This window comes from Lygodium microphyllum, chromosome 24 (genome assembly GCF_053477565.2).
Source record: "Lygodium microphyllum isolate KBCC chromosome 24, Lygodium_microphyllum_v1.1.10, whole genome shotgun sequence".
In the NCBI taxonomy this organism is placed as follows: Eukaryota; Viridiplantae; Streptophyta; class Polypodiopsida; order Schizaeales; family Lygodiaceae; genus Lygodium; species Lygodium microphyllum.
Window position 1 is genome coordinate 96,596,724 of NC_141158.1, and position 19,202 is coordinate 96,615,925.

At 39.7% G+C, this 19,202-nt stretch overlaps 1 protein-coding gene across 1 annotated transcript; it reads left to right on the top strand.

The window, feature by feature from the left end:
- The first annotated feature begins 10,918 nt into the window (after nt 1–10,918).
- On the top strand, nt 10,919–15,078 carry LOC148015396 (uncharacterized). The gene is made up of 2 exons (XM_087665197.1): nt 10,919–11,612; nt 12,825–15,078. The coding sequence occupies exons 1-2, from the start codon at nt 10,919–10,921 to the stop codon at nt 14,771–14,773; spliced, it is 2,643 nt and encodes an 880-aa protein (XP_087521323.1). The 3' UTR covers nt 14,774–15,078.
- The last annotated feature ends 4,124 nt before the right edge of the window (nt 15,079–19,202 follow it).

Sequence of the window (19,202 nt, forward strand, 5' to 3'; positions counted from 1 at the left end):
TTATCTAGACAGCTATCGTCTTAGCTATCACTCTCCATGTGTATTGTAATAACTAAGTTGATTAGACTCAACCACAATTAGTGGTATGGTATGTTAGTGACCTAGTGTGCTTTTCAGTTATGTATGACTAGACTTAAGTAAGCATTTTCAAATAATGAGAAGAAGAGAACAATGAGTTCACAACTCTCTATTATAGCTCCATGTCTTTGTCTCTCTCTCCCTCTAAATCTTGAACATGGTATCAAAGCCTGAAGCCTAAAGGCTTGGCGGTGGCATTGGCATTAGCATTGCAAGAGTTGGAGCCTGAAGTTAGGAGCTGCACTGTGACCTACAAAAGTTCATGTGTTGGCAGCCATTAGATCAGTTGGAAGGTATGTTTCTTGTGTTTTATAAGTTCACAACCTATTGAGGCTTCCTAGAGGGGTCTTTGCCACTTGAATGAGCTCTGTTGCATAAGCATTGAGGGAAAAAACAACAGTAAGGTAAAAACCGTGACCTGTACAGATTGCACCAATTCGCTAGTCATCTTCTCTTGCTCTAATTCAAGCATTGGCAGCCATAAACAACTTGTCAAGGATTGAAGAAAGCTTCATAGCATTGGTATCTTTGTTCTCAACTTGGTTGTGGGATGTTAGAATCAAACACTAGCTAGAAAACACAGTAGGTTTGTTATTAATCATACAGGGATAGCATACATCTACTTGGTTGTAGCTCATTGGGAGCTATATTGACCTCTACTGATGTCTACTATTGATGCTTGGTAATGTATATGTCTTTACTCTCATGCATTCTGGCATGGCTTTGAAGAGCTCAACACTCATATTTAAATGGTAATAGTAGGCTAAAATTTGTCCTAGAACTTCTAGCACTAAAATAGGGCATTGTTTGATTAAGAAAGGCTTAAGAATGATGGAGATAATCATCTTGGATACTTAGCAAGTGTTATAGTAACACTTATGTATATATGGGCATGATATTTGAGTGTTAAATGCTCAATTTTGGAGCTTATTTACAGGTTGGAAATAGTGAACTACTTGCTGTCTTGAATTTGGAAACAATATACATACAAGGTTGAAGTATTTGTGATGCTTATTTGCTACTGACAAATGCTTCCATGTTGGTCCATGAATATAAGATTTTTTGTGGATGTAAATTTGCTATTGGTTATAGTAGTGGATTGGCTATAAACAACCTATGGCAAGAGTATTTGGCTGCTACTTGCATACAGTACAAACATTGATGCTTGTTTGGTCGTCACATATTGAATGCCCAATGTACTAGGACATGTCTATGGTGGTTTAGGGATATTTTTGAGTTGAGAATACCTTGATTATTACTGAGTTTATGCTGCTGGTCATAACAAGCTGCTTGTTTGTCATAAATTGTGGGGAAGTCTAGTGAATGTCAACATCAGTTTTATGCATCTATTGATGCTTATAATGACATAGTTTATTGCTAGGATATTTTGCCACTACCATAGAATGTTTTGAACTAATTTGAGCTTGGTTTATGCTCATCAATTGACTATGTTTTTTCATTGCTGGAATACAGTTTACAGCAAGCAGGTTGTTAGGAAACTGTACCTGAAGAACTACATGAAACTGGTCCTAAACTGTAGGAAATTATTCCTGGAACTGCAAGAAGACTGTTCCTGAACTGTAGGAAGACTATTTCTAAACTATAGAGAGTATGTTCTTGAACTACATGAAGACTATTTCTGAACTATAGAGAGTCTGTTCCTGAACTGCAAGAATACTGTTGAACTACAAAAAGTCTATTCTTGAACTACATGGAGTCAAGCACTTAAAAATTGCATATAGCATTGAATACCTTAGTTGCAAATATGGCAAATGCTCAAGGCACTAATAACATCACTCAAATTGTTGGTGAGAATCTCAACAACAAAAACTTTGCTCTATGAAAGTTTAGAATGCAGAACTTCTCTATTGGCAAAGGCTAGCAGGATTTGTGTACGGGAGCTGAAGCTAAATCTGAATTGCCTGAACAGGAATCCGACATAGAAACATTGGAGAGCTCACCGACAGTGGTTGGAAACAGCTAGTAAAGTATTGCATTGGTTTTCTTTGTGCATTTTTTATGTGATGGCTATGCAGATTACCAGTTGCCATTCCCTAAAGGATACTTGGGATACACTCATGAAGAATTATGGTAATGTCACACATGCAAGGAAGATACAGTTGAAGCAGTAGTTCAACAACATGTCTAGGAATGGCAAGAGCATTCAAGCATACATGATGCAAATAAAGACCATAGCTGACTAGCTGGCCACTATTGGATCTCGTGTTTCAGAGGATGATATGATTGCAGTGACATTGAATGGGTTAGGCAAAGAGTATAAGGCATTTGATACGTCCATTTCTATGAGAGCACAAACCCCTGATTGGGATGAGTTACTTGTGCTACTGCTACATGAAGAAGTAAATCTTGGCTTAAATACAGGTTCAAGCACCTCTTAGGGTAGAGACACTGTCTTTTACTCTAGTTTGCGAGCTAGAGGTACTAGAGCTCCTGGAGCTTTTCAAGGTCGATGAGACACTTGAAACACACATGGATAGCGGCAACAAAAAACTTGGCATGCCTCAAATATGCAACGATAGTGAGGATCTGGAGCCTTTAGAGGTAGGGGGAGATCACCTAGAGGAAGAGGTGGCTCCTGGCAGTCACATTTGCAGTCTAACAGGGATAATGATTGCCATTATTGTAGAAGATATGGGCACATTGTGAAGGATTTCCATAAAAAATAAGCTTATATGAAGGAAAAAGGTAGGCAACATGGACATTATGCATCTTCCAGTGGTACTCAAGATGACCAGGGAGATAGACTGTTTGCTATGCACCATGTATCAAAGAATATGCCTAAGCAAGGCAAAGATGAGAAATGGTACATAGACTCAGGAGCATCCAATCATATGACTCCTCATGGAGAATGGTTTGATGAGTTAGTAGCAAGGTCTCATGGATTTGTATGTATTGGTGATGATACACAACATGATATTTAGCATATAGGTGTGGTTCCATTACTCATGCACCTGATGGCAAAAAGAAGAGCCTACATGATGTACTACATGTACCTTCTATTACCAAGAATTTACTGTTGGTTGGACACAAGCAGAATAGAATCTACAAGTCAGATTCAACAGGGATAATTGTTTTATTGAAGAATATGGTAATGGGTGTAAATTGATTGCCAAAAGAAGAGAGATGGCAGAATGTTTACATTGGATGCATCTATCCTAGAATTGAAGGTAACCATGTTTGCCCATGATAATGGAGTAGTTCAGGATGTAGAAATATGGCACAAACACATTGGTGATGTTAATGTATAGAAACTGAAAAATATGTAGTAGTAGAAAGAGGTTGTGCTTGGCTTGCCAAAGTTCAAGTATACTGATCTTGGACATGTATGCTATGCTTGTCAGTTTGGGAAACAATCGAGATTGTTGTTTATGAGATATGTAAAAAATAGTTCTCCACCTTTGCAGTTGATACATTCGGATGTATGGGATCCTACCCGTAATGCGTCTTTTGGTGGTGCCATGTATTATGTATCCTTCATTGATGATTCAAACCGTGATATACATGGCTATATGTTCTGAAGCACAAGGATGAGGTGCTCAATGTCTTTTAAGGACTTTAAGAAGCATGCTGAAAATTAACTTGGTGGTTATATCCCATGTCTGAGATTTGACGGAGATGGAGAATATGTATCCAGAGTTTTTGACAAGTATCTTGCTAAATATGGCATAAAAAGGCAGCTCACATGTAGTTACACACCTCAGCAAAACGGTGTGGCGGCAGAGAGAAAAAATCCGGTGCTTATGGAAGCTACTAGGGCAACGCTTAATGAAAAGAATTCGCCAAATGCTTATGGACTAAAGCAATGGTTACTGTAGTTTATGTGCTGAACTGAACACATACAGTTGGGGTTCATGATTTGACTCCGTATGAGAAACTGTATGGGCACAAGCCCAACATTAGTCACCTAACAGTATTTGGCTGCATTGCCTACATACATGTGCCTAATGAAAAGAGGACGAAGCTAGACCCAAAAGCTGTCAAAAGTATTTTTATTGGCTATGCACAGGAGAGAAAGGCTTACAAATGCTATAATCCCTTCACTCGAGAAACACTGATCAACAAGGATGTAGTTTTTGATGAGCTGGCCTCATGGTATGGTAATCCGAATGCAATGGTCTCTGATGGACCAGCCAGCCCTACTTATGCTAAAATTATCCTTCAACTAGTACGTCTCTGAGTGGACTATGACGGTTCATCTACTATTAGTCCTTAGATAGGACGACTTCACAGTCATGCTACTGCATCCACTAACACAGATATGTCAGTGTAGGGGGGAATTGGGTAAAGGAAAAGAAAAGATATTTGAAGATGTGAGGCCCACTTACATCTGGATATGAGTCACCTGGCAGTGACAGTCTTGACAATGAATTGGGCATACCATCAGTTATGATGCCTGGTGCAAGGCAAAGCAGGTATGTGCCGCCTCATGAGAGGCAAGCCCAGAGTGCACCGCAGTTGAGGAGGTCTGAAAGGGTCAGAAAACTAGTTGATAGGCTAATTGGTGTGTTGCCATGGATGAGGAATACGCAATATTGGCTAAAAATGAGACATGGGAATTGGTCAGTTTACTTGAAGGCAAAGTACCCATTGGTGGCGGCATATGGGTTTATAAAGTGAAATGCAAGTCAAATGGTTCATTGGAAAGGTATAAAGCCCAACTACTTGCAAAGAGATATGCATAGCAGTATGGCCTAGATTATGAGGAGACTTTCAGTTCGATTGCCAAGATAGTAATGGTGAGAACAGTCATTGCATTAGCAGCTTCTAAGGGCTGGAAATTATGGCAGATGGAAGTAAAAAATGCATTCTTCAATGGTGACTTGCTTGAAGAGGTGTATATGGAGTAGTGTGAGGGTTATGTACACTCTAACTATTCGACATATGTGTGTAAGCTAAAAAAGGCCTTGTATGGGCTAAAATAGGCACCAAGAGCATGGAATGCTCACATAAGCACTTATTTACAGCAACTTGATTTTCAAATAGGTCATGCAAATCACAACCTATTTACAAAGAAGACACATCATGGTTGTGTTTTTTTGGTGGTGTATGTCGATGATTTGATCATCACTTGAGATGATGATCATGGGATTGTTGAAATTAAAGCAATGTTACAAGCTAAATTCTCAAAGTCAAGGATCTTGGCGAGCTAAAGTACTTTCTCATGATTGAGGTTGTGTCTACACCTCAAGGTATATGGCTATTGCAAAAATAGTATGCTCATGATATGTTGTTGAAATATGGCATGATGGGGTGTAAAGCCATGGAAACACCATTGGATCAGAATGTCAAACTTGCAGTTAATGTTGGGACTGAGATCGAGAATGGCACTATGTACAGACAGATGGTAGGTAGCCTGATTTGCCTTACTATTACCCATCCTGACTTGAGTTATGCAATGGGATTGATTGGCTAGTTTATGCAGAACCTCATAAGCCACACTTAGATGCAGTTAGGAGGATTATGTGGTACGTGAAGGGTATTGCTGATTATAGGCTGTTTTATGAGCATGGAAAATCATTCAACTTTGATAGGTTATACGGATGTTGATTGAGCTAGTTGTGTCTATGACAAGAGGTTAACCAATGGTTATGCTTTCCATTTGGGCAATAGCATGATCAACTGGAGTAGTAAGAAGCAGCCCACCGTTGCTTTATCTAGTACAAAGGTAGAATACAGGGGTGCAGCCTTAGCAGCATGTGAAGCAGTTTGGCTAGTGAAACTTCTACATGACTTGGGTATACAGTTGGACACCAAAGTCAAATTGCATTGTGATAATCTCAGTAGTGTGATGCTGGCTAGCAACCCCATCTATCATGCTAGATTGAAACACATAGAAGTTCATTACCATTTCATCAGGAAGATGGTACTTGCTCGAAAGATTGATTTACTCCATGTGAAGGTAGAAGACCAAGTAGCAGATATCTTTACCAAATCACTTGGTAAAGAGAAGTCTCAGTTGGCAATCTGTACTCAGTCACCCATCTTTTAGCCTGGTGATTTTAGGAAAGATCAGTACCTAAATTACAATCACAAAATATCCTATTTTGAATGCATTACTTTGAACTATTTTTTTTCCCAAGATAAATATTTTCTTTCCAAAAATAATAACATTAAGACAAAATTAGCGTAAGTAGCAATACCTTTCAATAGTCTTCCCTGATTTTCCCTTCCTTGGGATCTAGCTGGACTGAATCTAAACAATAATTTTATTCTTGAGAATAACCCCTTTGGAGTTTTGTGGGTCCTTGATCGCAATAAAAGAAAATCTTGGTTATTTTGATTATGGCGGACAGTATTCTTTGGCAAATTTATCTCAAGGTCTCTTATATACCGAGGACTAGCAGCCATGATTACCCAATCAAAGGTTTTGTTTGTTCAACATAAATAAAATATATTAAATCTTTTAGGGACACAGTACCTTCCTTGTACTCGCTTAAGTTCATCTTATATAGACGCAAGTTACCCCTTGGAATTTGCGGTTAAGAATTCTTTAAAAAAGATTTTATGTAGGAATTGAATAAAAATATGCTCCCTCTGCCAAATGTTTCGGTCACGAGAGATCTGCTTTGATTTCTTGGTTATTCAGGCTTGTGCATACTGGTGGAGGACAAAAGTTGTAAAGGTGTTTGATACAGTGATGTACAGAAAGGAAGATGGATTTACGAATATAATCTTTAGGAATTGTTCTCACCATGTTGCATTGTCATCGGCCAAAAGGGATATTCACCACTCCAATTCGAACATTGTATTGGCCAAGTATCCTCACTAGTGTTGGATTCTGACAGAATTCTGATTTGCTGGTTGTCAAATGCTCTGGCTGAAGCTGCTGTCCGTACAACCTGACAACCTCTGCATGGGAACAATATGGTTCTTATTGGCATGGTAGGAAAACGTAAAACACCTTCTGAACTTTGGGTGGGCTTCTGTCCACCACTAGCATGGCAATTCCATGGGTTTTGAATAGTATTTAGACATGAAATGATTTCTTTTCACTTGGGACTTGGCAGGTGGAGTAATTGAAATGCCTTCACACAAGTCCGAACCAAGCTATAGACCTGGTTGAGAAGTACACATTCCCTCCTTTTAACATTTTAACTGCTCTTCTACTTTTATCTCTAAAGCTTCTTAATGCTTATTCTTGTTGGGCGTGCATTTAGGGCTTAGAACTTGTCAAATGCTCAAAACTTCAAAGCATCCCCGTTTTATTGATACCCGAGTTGCTGATGTTTATGCTGCTACTAAACCTAGTGACAGTCTATAGATCAAAGCTCTTTACCAAAGACAAGCAGAAGGTTTGACTATTGAAACTCACTGAATTTGTAAATTGTCAAATTGATAACTATCTTATTACTATATTATTTTAGCTATAGGTTCGAAAAGCCCCGAACCTCCAGAGGGCTTCCCGAACCTATAGCTAAAATAAAAGAGATAGAATAAGAGAGAGAGAGAGAGAGAGAGAGAAGAAGAAGAAGAAGAAGAAGAAGAAGAAGAAGAAGGATAAAAAGAAGGGGGAGAAAGAGGAAAGAGAATAGTCTTTTTTTATTAAATATTTTTCTTCTACCTCTCCCCCCTCTCTCTCATGCATAGGGCCTAGGTTTTCTCTCTCTCTCTCTCTCTCTCTCTCTCTCTCTCTCTCTCTCTCTCTCTGAGAGAGAGAGAAAGAGCAAAAAAAAAGAGGAAAGGGAGGGAGGGAGAGAGATAGGGAACAGAGAGAAAGAGAATTACTACTATATTATTTTAGCTATAGGTTCGGAAAGCCCCGAACCTCCAGAGGCTTCCCGGACCTACCTCCTTTTCCAAACCTCCCTTTTTTAATCAAAACCCCTTCCCCTCCTCTTTATCTCACCTGCAATATCTCATTTTCTCTTCCCCTTCCCTTTTTTCATTGAAGCCTTCTCTCTCCCCTCACCTCCCTTTTTAAAATTAAAACCCTTTCCTCTCTCTCTCACTTATAATCTCTCTCTTTCTTTTCCCCGTCCTTTTTTTATTAAATTCTTCCCCTCTCCCCCCTTTCTCTCTCATGTGTAGGGTTAGGTTCTCTCTCTCTCTCTCTCTCTCTCTCAATTAGATTAAACTTTTCTTTAAATAAATATTTTAAAAGCTTTTTTTTATTTAAAGTTTTTTTAATATAGTTTTTCATACATTTTGAGAAGGAGATAGAATAAAAGAGAAAGAGAGAGAGAAGAGAAGAATAAGAAGAAGAAGGATAAAAAGAAGGGGGAGAAAGAGGAAAGAGAATAGTCTTTTTTAATTAAACATTTTTCTTCTACCTCTCCCCCCTCTCTCTCATGTGTAGGGCTCAGGTTCTCTCTCTCTCTCTCTCTCTCTCTCTCTCTCTCTCTCTCTCTCTCTCTCTCTCTCTCTCTCTTAGATTAAACTTTTAATGTAAACGTTTTGTTTAATTAAAATAAGAAGAGAGAGAGAGAGAGAGAAAGAGTAAAAAAAAGAAGAGGAAAGGGAGGGAGGGAGAGAGATAGGGAACAGAGAGAAAGAGAATTATAGAGAGATGAAATATAAAATTTAAGAGAGAGAGAGAGAGAGAGAGAGAGGAAAAAAAAAGGAAAAGAGAGGAGAGAGGGGGAGAGAGACACAGAGAAGAAAATCAGAAAGAAAAAAGAAGAAGAAGAAGAAGAAGAAGAAGAAGAAGAGAAAGAATTTAAACACAATGAGAGAATTATAGAGAGAGGAAATATAAAATTTAAGAGAGAGAGTGAGTGAAGAAAAGAAAAAAGGAAAAGAGAAGAGAGGGGGGGAGGGGGAGGGGGAGGGGGGAGAGAGGCAAAGAAAAGAAAATGAGAGAGAAAATAAAAACAAAAATTATAGAGAGAGAATTTGAACATAGAGAGAAAATTATAGAGAAAGGAAAGATAAAATTTAAAAGAAACAGAAAAGAAAAATAAAATTAAAAAAGAGAAACTTTTTTTTAATTAAAACAAGGAGAGAGAGAGAGAGAGAGAGAGAGAGAGAAATATACAAAGAGCAAAAAAAAGGAGAGGGGAGAGAGAGGGGGGAACAGAGAGAAAGAGAATTATAAAGAGAGAAAATATAAAATTTAAGAGAGAGAGAGAGAGAGAGAGGGAAAAAGAAAAAATGAAAAGAGATAAGAGAGGGGGACAGAGACAGAGAGAAGAAAATGAGAGAGAGAAAATAAGAAGAAGAAGAAAGAGAATTTGAACATAGCGAGAATTATAGAGAGAGGAAAGATAAAATTTAAAAGAAAGAGAAAAGAAAAAAATTGAAAGATATTTAAAAAAATGAAAAAATAGGAGAGAGAAGGAAATGAGAGGAGAGGGGAGAGAGAGAGAATAAGAAGAAGAAAGAGGAAAAGAGGAAGAGAGATGAAAAAAAAGAAAATTCTTTTTAAAATTTAAATATTTTTTGAGAGAAAGAGGAAGGGAAAGAGGAGAGGGGGGGAAAGAGAGAGAGAGAAGATCAAGTTTAAAAGAGAGAGAGAATGAGAGAAGAAAAATATAAAATTTAAAAGGGAGAGAGGGAGAGAAGAAAAAAAGGAAAATTAGGAAAAATGGGAGAAGAAAAAAAGGAGGCGGAGAGAGAGGAAGATAGAGAGAGAGAGAGAGAGAGAGAGAGAAAGAGAGAGAATATAAACATAAAGAGAGAATTATATATAGGGAAAATATAAAATTTACATACTTTAAGAGAGACTGGGGAGAGGGGAAAGAAAGTGAAAGAAGAAGAAGAAAATAAGAGAGGGGATATGTAGAGAGAGAAAATGACTAGATTATATACACCATTTAACTTCAAAAATAAGAAAATTCATATCGATAAGAAATCTTAATGCTTTTAATAAGAATTAAATATCATTTTTAAAATCTATTGTAAATTTTAAAGTCTTATTTGATGCACAAAATCTCCATTATTTATAGCATTTTAGAAATTTTCTTTCTTGCTTCTTGAATGATCCTTGTAGTACAATTACTTATGTAATGTAACACTTTATATAGGGAAACACTTGAGATTTATCCCATTGCTTTCTTGCTTAGAGAATGATCGTACTAGTACACTTGTAGCACTTTGTGTAGTTTCGGAAGCCACCAAAATTCATATGGGGGCCCTTGAGAGCCAACACACACCCAACATAGTTGGTCCCACCAAACTAAAAAGTTCTTGTTGCACACATGCTTGTTGGTCTAAATGTGATGTGTTAGTGGTTTTGACAACTAAAGATGAGTGTGAGGAATCCAAATGCAAAACCAATGTTGCCCCCTTTGCACATGAGGAAATCACATGGGTGTGGCGTACAAAGTTAGTATTGTGGCCATAGGCCTGCCATGCAAACGCACACCCTTCCTATGGTTTTCTCTTTCAGTGTAGTTAACCTTAGATTCATCGAATATTCCACAACTAGTCAAAAAAAAAAGGGTGAGGTCTACTTGAGCAAGCTATGAGATAGATTCCATGTGATCAAGCTATGAGATCTAGCTTGTGATGTGTTTGTTTTGGCCTAATGGCTATACATTTTAATGGGATCTATGACATCTATTCCATGGCTTTCTTGCTTCGTGAATGAAATACTTGATGTAGGGAAGGCAAATAGCGCTCCCGAAAGAGTTAATAAAGAGCTGTGTCGTGAACAATGGATAAGGAATCAGAGTCAGCCTATTTCGGCAAATGCAAGCATGGCATAGCGCGAAAAGAGCGTAAGGAATAGCTTGCTGGAAGGGGTAAAATGGTGAGCAGGAAAGGAAGCGTAAGCGAGAGGAGATGGCGTGGAGGCACAGGCAGGGTATGGCGGGTAAGGGCTGGTCGAGTGGTGGCAGACAGAGGGGTTGCGCACAGAGAGAGAGAGAGAGAGAGAGCTATGGCGTCAGCTTCTCCTTCTTCGTCGTCGACGTCGGACATAGAATATTACTGCAGCGGGAGAGGGGGAGTAGGGGTGTTGGGGGAGCTGCTGGTGGTGTGGACGGAGTGGAAGATCACGATCCTGGTGGTGGCGACCTTGTGCCTGGAGGTGGGCCTGGTGGCGGCGGGGTCGGCCCGGAAGCGCTCCCTGAACCGGGGCTTGCAGCTGGGCGTGTGGCTGTCCTACCTGGCCCTGGACACCGCCGCCGCCTACGCCCTCGGCCTCATGCTCAGCTCCGGCTGCGGCGATGCCCTCTCCCTGTGGGCCCCTCTCGTGCTCCTCCACGTCGGCACCCCCGACGCCGTCAATGCCTTCGCCCCCGCCGACAACGAGCTCTGGCGCCGCTCCGCCTTCAAGCTTGCCCTGGAGCTCCTCGCCGCCGCCGTCGTTGTCCACCGGTCCGCCCGGTTCCCACCCCCCTCCCCCACCGCCACGTGCATCCCGCCCGCCTACCTCCCCAGCGCCGTCCTCCTGTGCCTCGTCGGGGCCTTCAAGTGCGCGGAGCACGTGTGGGCGCTCCGCTGCGGTAGCGCCTCGTACATCCTGGCCTCCGCCCGCCCCATCTACAAATACATGGGCCTCCACCCCTCCCGCCTCCCCCTTCCCGTCCGCCAGGACGCGCGGCGGTTCTCTGACTCCCCGAGCACTCACAGTAATATATCATCAATGCCCATCCCTCATTTTCATTTTCTCCCTCGTTTCCTTTCTTTTTTCGAAATCAAGGTAATAAGAAATTAACTCTGAGAGTCAGAGTAAAAATATCATCATTGTCCATTTCTCATTCACTTTATCTCTCATTTCCTCTCCTTTTGAGAAAATTAATGCAACAAAAAATTAACACTAAGATTAATATCATCTCCTTCTTTTGGAAGCAAATAGAGATTTTATTATGCCTTTGGGGATATGGTGCATCTCACCCACCCCTATCACTCAGCCCACACCCAAACAACTACGCCATGACCCCATTGGCCATCTCTCCTTGATGCAGCTCTTATTTTCTTTCCTTTTCTTCAATTGGTGTAATAAAAGATTTAACGCTGTGAGGATCAAGAGGTGGAACATTGCCATGTGTTGGCTTTTCTTTTCTCCAATGTGTTAATTTTGATGATGGTTCATAATAAAAATAATCTAAGTCCTAAAATTGAAAGGGTCCTATCATATGCTACTCAATTTGGAGATCCTAATATTGAAAAAAGTCCTACAATGTGCCTATACTTAAATTGGGACATAAAACTCCCTCAAGAACTTTTTATAAGAAAAAAAGAAAAGAAATTCTCAACTTAAGAGGCCAACAATAGCAAGGATATGTAGTCCTCACGGCTTTTATGTGGACTCTCTATCTACCAAGAGTATATAGTTAGACTACTCTACTAGTCCCCCATGGCTTTTATATGCACTCTTTAACTATCAAGAGTATATTATAGTAAAACTACTCTACTAGAGAAGCAGTGGAGTCTTAAGTCTTCATGTTGACGGGGTGAGGCTATGTTTGAAGCAAAATCAATTATATGATCTCTTTCTTTTTTCAAAGTTTTGGTGTAAAAGCTTGTATTGGGGAGGTCGATCAAATTTTGCTAGCATACCTCATTTGGTTCTCTTTTGAAGATTTGAAGGTTGAAAATGTATGGTAAGCTAGAATTCCTACCAGCAACATTTACTTTCAAAAAACCCCTTACCCCTATAACACAAGATCTTACAAGTGTACACTAAACTCAAGACCTTTTGAATTTATGAAAAGTGCTCCTTGCTTGAAATCACAAAGTAAATGTAAGAAGTTACTTGTATTATAAGATACTTGGTAGCACAAATAATTAGTATCACATTCTTACTAGTACTAAAACATAATTTCTTTACTGGATTGCAGGTTCATCAAGCATTGATACTTCATTTGATCCTTGGCCCTTACTTGTAGCAGGGGAACATGGTTGGTATCGTCACTACACAAAAATTGTTCACAAGAGTGATGATCACAAGCAACAAACCACCTTGACCAAGGCTAAGAAGATTCAAAACAAGCATGAATCATTGGAGGAATCATTCCTCCGAACCTCGATGGTATACTACCATGACATCAAAAGGTGTCAAGAATTACACAATGTCCTCCCTAGCATAGTTGACATATCCTTGGCTTATGCTCTCTACAAAATCTACAGAAGGCGCCTAAGCAATCTGGCTATACATCAAAAGGATGAGGATCACAAGAAGGTAAGAGATCTAATGAGCCCGATCATGTTACATGAGAACGGGCCTCAAAGGACCTTAAGGATAATCGATCTAGAGTTGAGCTTCATATTCGATGGAGTGTTCAGCAAGGCAGCGGCTGGGAGGTGGTATCAAGGGATAGGCCTCGGGACCAGGATGCTAAGCCTGGTGGTGCTAATGGTGGCTCTCTTGGAGCTGGTAGTAGTGGATGCATCGAGCCGCGGGGAAGCAGAGTGCAGGAGCCGGCTAGATCTAGTGGGAGCGTATGGGGATGTGAAGGTGATAACGTATGTGTTGATGGTGGTGGCGATGGCGGTGGAGGGCTGGCAGGTCTATAAGCTGATGCGGTCGAACTGGGTGAGGGTGTGGCTGGCGGTGACGTATGTGCGGGAGAGCAAGCGGAAGGGGCATGCGATGGGACAGGTTAGGGTTAGGGTTAAGGATGGTGATGATGCGCGTCAGGTTAGGGCTAGGGATGGCGATAATGGCAAGGATGAGCATCAATATAATGGCAGCAAGGATGAGCTGATAGGTGACGATGAATCGATGGGGGTCCCCTTGTGGGCTCGGCGTCTGCGTGTGGGACTCCATGGCTGCAACATGCGCGCCAGCCTGGCCCTCTTGGGATACACGGGCTCTCCTGCATCCACCCACTGGCGCTACCGCATCGGCCAGCGCTCCCTCATCGTCGACGCCCTCTCGTCGACCTCCCTCTACTACCTTGTCCACCTCTTCGACCTCCGCACCGTTCGCCTCACCCGCCAGGCCCGGACCTCCTGCAATAGCCTCCGCTGCAGGTCGGCCCGCGACTTCCATCTCCTCCAAGACTACATCATCAAGAAGCTCTTCACCCCGGCATCGACCAGCTTCGACTGGCTCAAACGCGCATCCGCCGGACGAAGCAAACGGGAAGCGCGGATTGCCAGATGGGCTCCTATAGGGGACGCCGAGGGCTTGGAGGAGGCCGTGCTCTTCTGCCATGTGGCCACCTGCATCTGTGAGCTTCGCTCCATGTCTTGGTTCCTTAATGGTGGCTCCAACACTGAGTCCAAACATAATGGCGAGCTACATGATGCATGGGCTGCCATTTGGCTGTCTAGGTATTGCCTTCACCTCCTCTTGGATCGACCCAAGCTCATGCCTGAGGACCCTGAAGTTGCTGCTAGTCTCTACACGAGGCTCAGGGAACAATACCTCGTGTATAGTATCCGTCAAACTCTAGAACAATCACCATACAAGCCATTTTTCAAAGATTCACACACGAGTGATGGAGTTAAGGCAAAGGCCTTGCTTAAGATCATCTTAGAGCGCCTTTTACCAAACAACAATCCTCCCAATGATCCCCAAATTCATGATAAAATTCACAAAGTCCAATCCTTCTTGTCCACCATCTTGAAACCAAATGATTCTACTCCAACAAATGCAAGTGCGATGACCTCATGCAACTGGGAGAAACTAGCCACTACGTGGGTAGAAATCCTTGTATACATAGCCACTTCGGAGAATGCCACCCCACACATTGAGCAAATGGCGAAAGGAGGGGAACTCATAACAATGTTTTGGGTCTTATTAGAACATGCAGGAGTGGGACGCGATCATCATATGCAATGAGGACTACTCTTGTAATTTCATTGCCATGAATTGTTTGTGCATACTAATAATCTCTAACTCTTGTATAATTCACAACTTCATAATGCCCATACTCACATGTACAATCACAATATTCCATTCTTCACAGCAAATTGTTTCTACATATTAGGACTCTCTTGACTCTCCTTATACTACACTCATGGTAATGCTTTATATGATATGCTACTTCTAAACACCCAATGAACATAATGTCGATGTTGGTGGATTCTTAAATGTAGCATCATCCACGTATCTCAATATTTATTACCTTTGAACACAATGCTGGTGTTGGTGGATTCTTAAGAGTAGCATCATCCATGTATCTCAATATTTATTATCTTTGACTAGTTATTGTTCTTAAATTGGAGTACATGCCACATGGGAAAAAGGAATCTAAAGAAACAACATAATTTATGCCCACGAAAAGCTATGCCTTTTATAAGGATGTTATAATGTTAACACAAAACTATGGAGATGATTCTCATTTAGTATACAAAGGCTTCCCACTTCAACCATATTTGACTTTTCCAATTTCCTTGGCTTTGAATTATTAAGATGAGGCTCCAAGGTTTTCCACTTTAACCATATTTGACTTTTTCAATTCTCTTGGCTTTGAATTCTTAAGATGAGGTTCCTACATCATGTGTAGAAAGACTATTTGGGTGGGGTATGCCATAGCCAATATTCAAACAATAAGTGAGGAGCATGTTTGAAGCAAGAATAGCTTTAGTGGGGCTTTAGTTCAAGCTGTGAAGTTATAACATTTCTTTGTGGTCCCCCCTTTTGTTAGTAAATAGATGTTATTTGTGCTTACTTCATAAAATAAAGCATAACCATCTTTTAATTCAATGACAAATATAATGTGAATTTCTCTCTATGTCATATTCAATTTAAGTGAGCCTAAACCATGATTCAAACATTGCATTTAAACTTACAAGAATTATTATAATCATCTAGTTGCACTTTGAGAGTCTATAGCATGAAAGGGAGGTGCATCTTTACACTTCACCATTACCTATATGGTTTATGGTGGATATTATGAATGATAGTCTATGCACACTCAATGGGGGTGCGAAAGAGTTATGTACTCTCATCCCGAGAGCTACACTTGCATTCTCACTACAAGAAGGTACTCTCCTTGGGCCCCTTGATAATGCTTCAAGCTCCAATTATTGCTCAACGTGCTTCTTGATGGATGTGCAAGCTTGACATAATGAGATGAATGGGTAGAAGAGAAGGAGGGGACATATTAGAAGCAAGTAGGCTTGGCGAGGAGGTCAATTTACAAAACAAATAGTGGGCATTGCTTATGCAATGATGATCTTCATCACTTAAGCTTTGGTCTTGTCTAATAACCAATGGGCTACAACTTGCGTCACATTTATGACAACTAAAACCATTGTCAAATGACACTCTCTTTACATGGTTAAGGTCGTCTTTTAAGTCATATTCTAGTATGACAGTAGTAGCAAGGCCCACAAACAGATTGTTGTCTCTTTAGCAACCTAACTTGTCTTGTACAACACTTTTTTCACAAATTCCCGTGACTTTGTGTCCTTTCTCTATTACCAATTTGTGTCGAGCTTGTTTCCATTCACTTTTGATTCTAATTTGGCATGTTTTTTTAGCTCTCACTCGACCTTCATTGACACTCTCTTGGGCTATGAGTTCTAGTGAGGTAAGCTGCCTCCCTATGTTTCTTTCTCTTAACCTATGTTTTGATGTTTTGACATATGGAGAGAGAGAGAGAGAGAGAGAGAGAGAGAGAGAGAGAGAGAGAGAGAGAGAGAGAGAGAGTGTGTGTGTGTGTGTGTGTGTGTGTGTGTGTGTGTGTAATGTCCCTATTACTTGACTCTTCAATGATAAAATAATGTGGATGATAATATATTTAATTTAAAGTCCAACATGAAAATCAAGCAAAAGTCTTTGTAAAGATACACTTGTCCCAAAAGCTAACACACTCTACAATTTTGCAACACATTAATCCGTTAATCTGCAAGTATCTAAAACCAATTTTATGGGGATATATATGTACTACTTGCAGAGTAAAGTATTGAGGAAATTTTGCAAAAAATAGTGGAAGAGTAAAAGTGCAATTACCTTTTGGAAAATTAGAGTGAAGGGTAAAATTACAATTTACTTTTAGAAGTGCACAATATACAAAGGGCTATATTCAACTTAGCCTTTTCCATTTTGGCAAAAAAAGAGATCATCTTTGGGAAACATTCTGCATGCTCTCTTTTACCTATTCTCTTTATAAATATAGCCTATTAGGTAAGTTTTCATATACTATAAATTGACCCATGCCCTCTTTTCTAGAGTTCTTACAACTCATCCACGGTTTTAGGTCTAATCCTCATGAAGATTCGATCGCTCCCCTCTCCTCAACCATCATTCTTGATGGTACCATTTTTGTAACTCCTTTCTTCCAACATTTGATCCCCAAAATGTTCATACTATATCAAACTTTAAGTCCATTTACACTGCTATCTCCCTCCCACTAAAAAAAGACCCAAGAAAGCAAAAAAGTAAGTTTAGAACTGCTTTACATTTTAAGGAATGATAAAAAGGAAAAACCAACATGGGTTCATGCATGGCATGATCTATTTAATAAGTAATTGATTATCTCTACTTGTGCTATGATTTTTTTTGGTTATGGATGTGGTTAACTTACTTTAGATCTAGCTTAGGACAATCAAATGGAAAAGAGGATATTATGGTATGGACTGTTGGGATCCCTATACCAATGAGTCAACAACATATTTTGGGATTCCAAAAAAAAAAATCATCTTGCTAGATGAGGATCCCACACCTTGTAGGGTAATGGGTGTTTGCTTTATTGAGATTGCTCAAGTACCTATTAGGGCAATGAATCAATAGTAGTGCTACCATGATGTAGGATGTATTTAGAGATATAGGAGATATTAATTTGACTTTAAGCTCATAAACCTCTGGTGACTATGGAACCAATAATGGGATCACATATAGGCTTAGCTTGCTAGATTGGAAAGTCCCATCCTAGGCGAAACAATTTTCACCAATCTTGAATGTCAAGTCATGATGGTCCAGTAATGAAATTTTGATTAATATATTATTGTCTTTAGAAATATTTGTTTTATGTTAAATGATATGTTAAGAAACCCTCTCTAATGAGATAACTAAAAGGAAGCTACATTTATATGTTCGCATAGTGTGGTAGCATGGTTTGCTAATTAGATAGCTAAAACAGACCCATTCAAGAAAGTGAGAGATCTCAATCATAATGATTGAGTATTTATGGCTATGCAAACCACCCAATAAGTTGAGAAGCTTTCCTTCACTAGATAGAGTTGCTAAAATATGACTCGAATATGACCCTCCCCTTTGGCTCAATAGAACCTAGCTTAATACCATTTTTGGGGAATACAATGCAGTTGAATATTGGTCCTAATGGCCTTTGAAATTTAACAAATAGATTCATTCACTATAAACCAAGTGCTGTGTGAGCTCATTCTCACCTTGCATTGGTTGCAATTACCCTTATTAGGCAAGTATTAGACTACTATTAGGGTGATTGTTCCATGGAGTCCCATATGAAGTGGAATCAAAAGTCCCATGCCCAACTAAGTCCATTGTTTCCAAGGCGAGGCTAGATGGAATTGTATATGTATATTAGGGTTTTTGTTGACTACTAGAAACCTCCTCTAGGATTATAAGGGAGGCACCTCACATGTGATATTAAAGTAATATTTAAATATTTGTAAATGAAAAAGTAATAATGAGACTTAACTAAGGTAACAATGCCATCTAGTTGAGAAAGATTTCCCCTTTGATGTACCAGGTAGCGTAGGGCTCGAACAAGTATTCATATCATGAGGCCATACTTGGGACTATGGAGAATATATTTATTTCTTTGGTATGACTTGTGGAGATTTTATTTGACTATCATCACTCTCTGTATTTATCTTTGTAATAGAATTCACCTATTATTTTATCCCCAAGCTATAAGTTAATATCACTTTTTCTCAAAATCCTCACAACTAAAAAATAATTCTATTTTCTCCAAAAACAGAGCCGATCATTGATAGAAACTCTTTAATATCCTCATGAATTTTTAATATTAAAATATATTAGAATCATTCTCATTCTTGATTCTTAAAAGGGCGGAAGTTAAAAAAGGTATAAGTCTATGTACACATCATATTTTAAGATTATTTTTTACCCAACGATACCTTTTTGACTCTAGAGTTTCCTTGTAAATTTTTATCTCTTTTGGACAAGTAAATGCCCATTTCTAGGCATTTTTTCCTTCGCTCTGAAAGCTCTAGTTTTATCCAAAATTTTGTGCACTCTTCTCATTTCCTCCAGAGTATGGTTTCTTGCATACAAAATCTTCTAAAGCAGTATCAAGGAGTGGTTTTGATGCCATTTG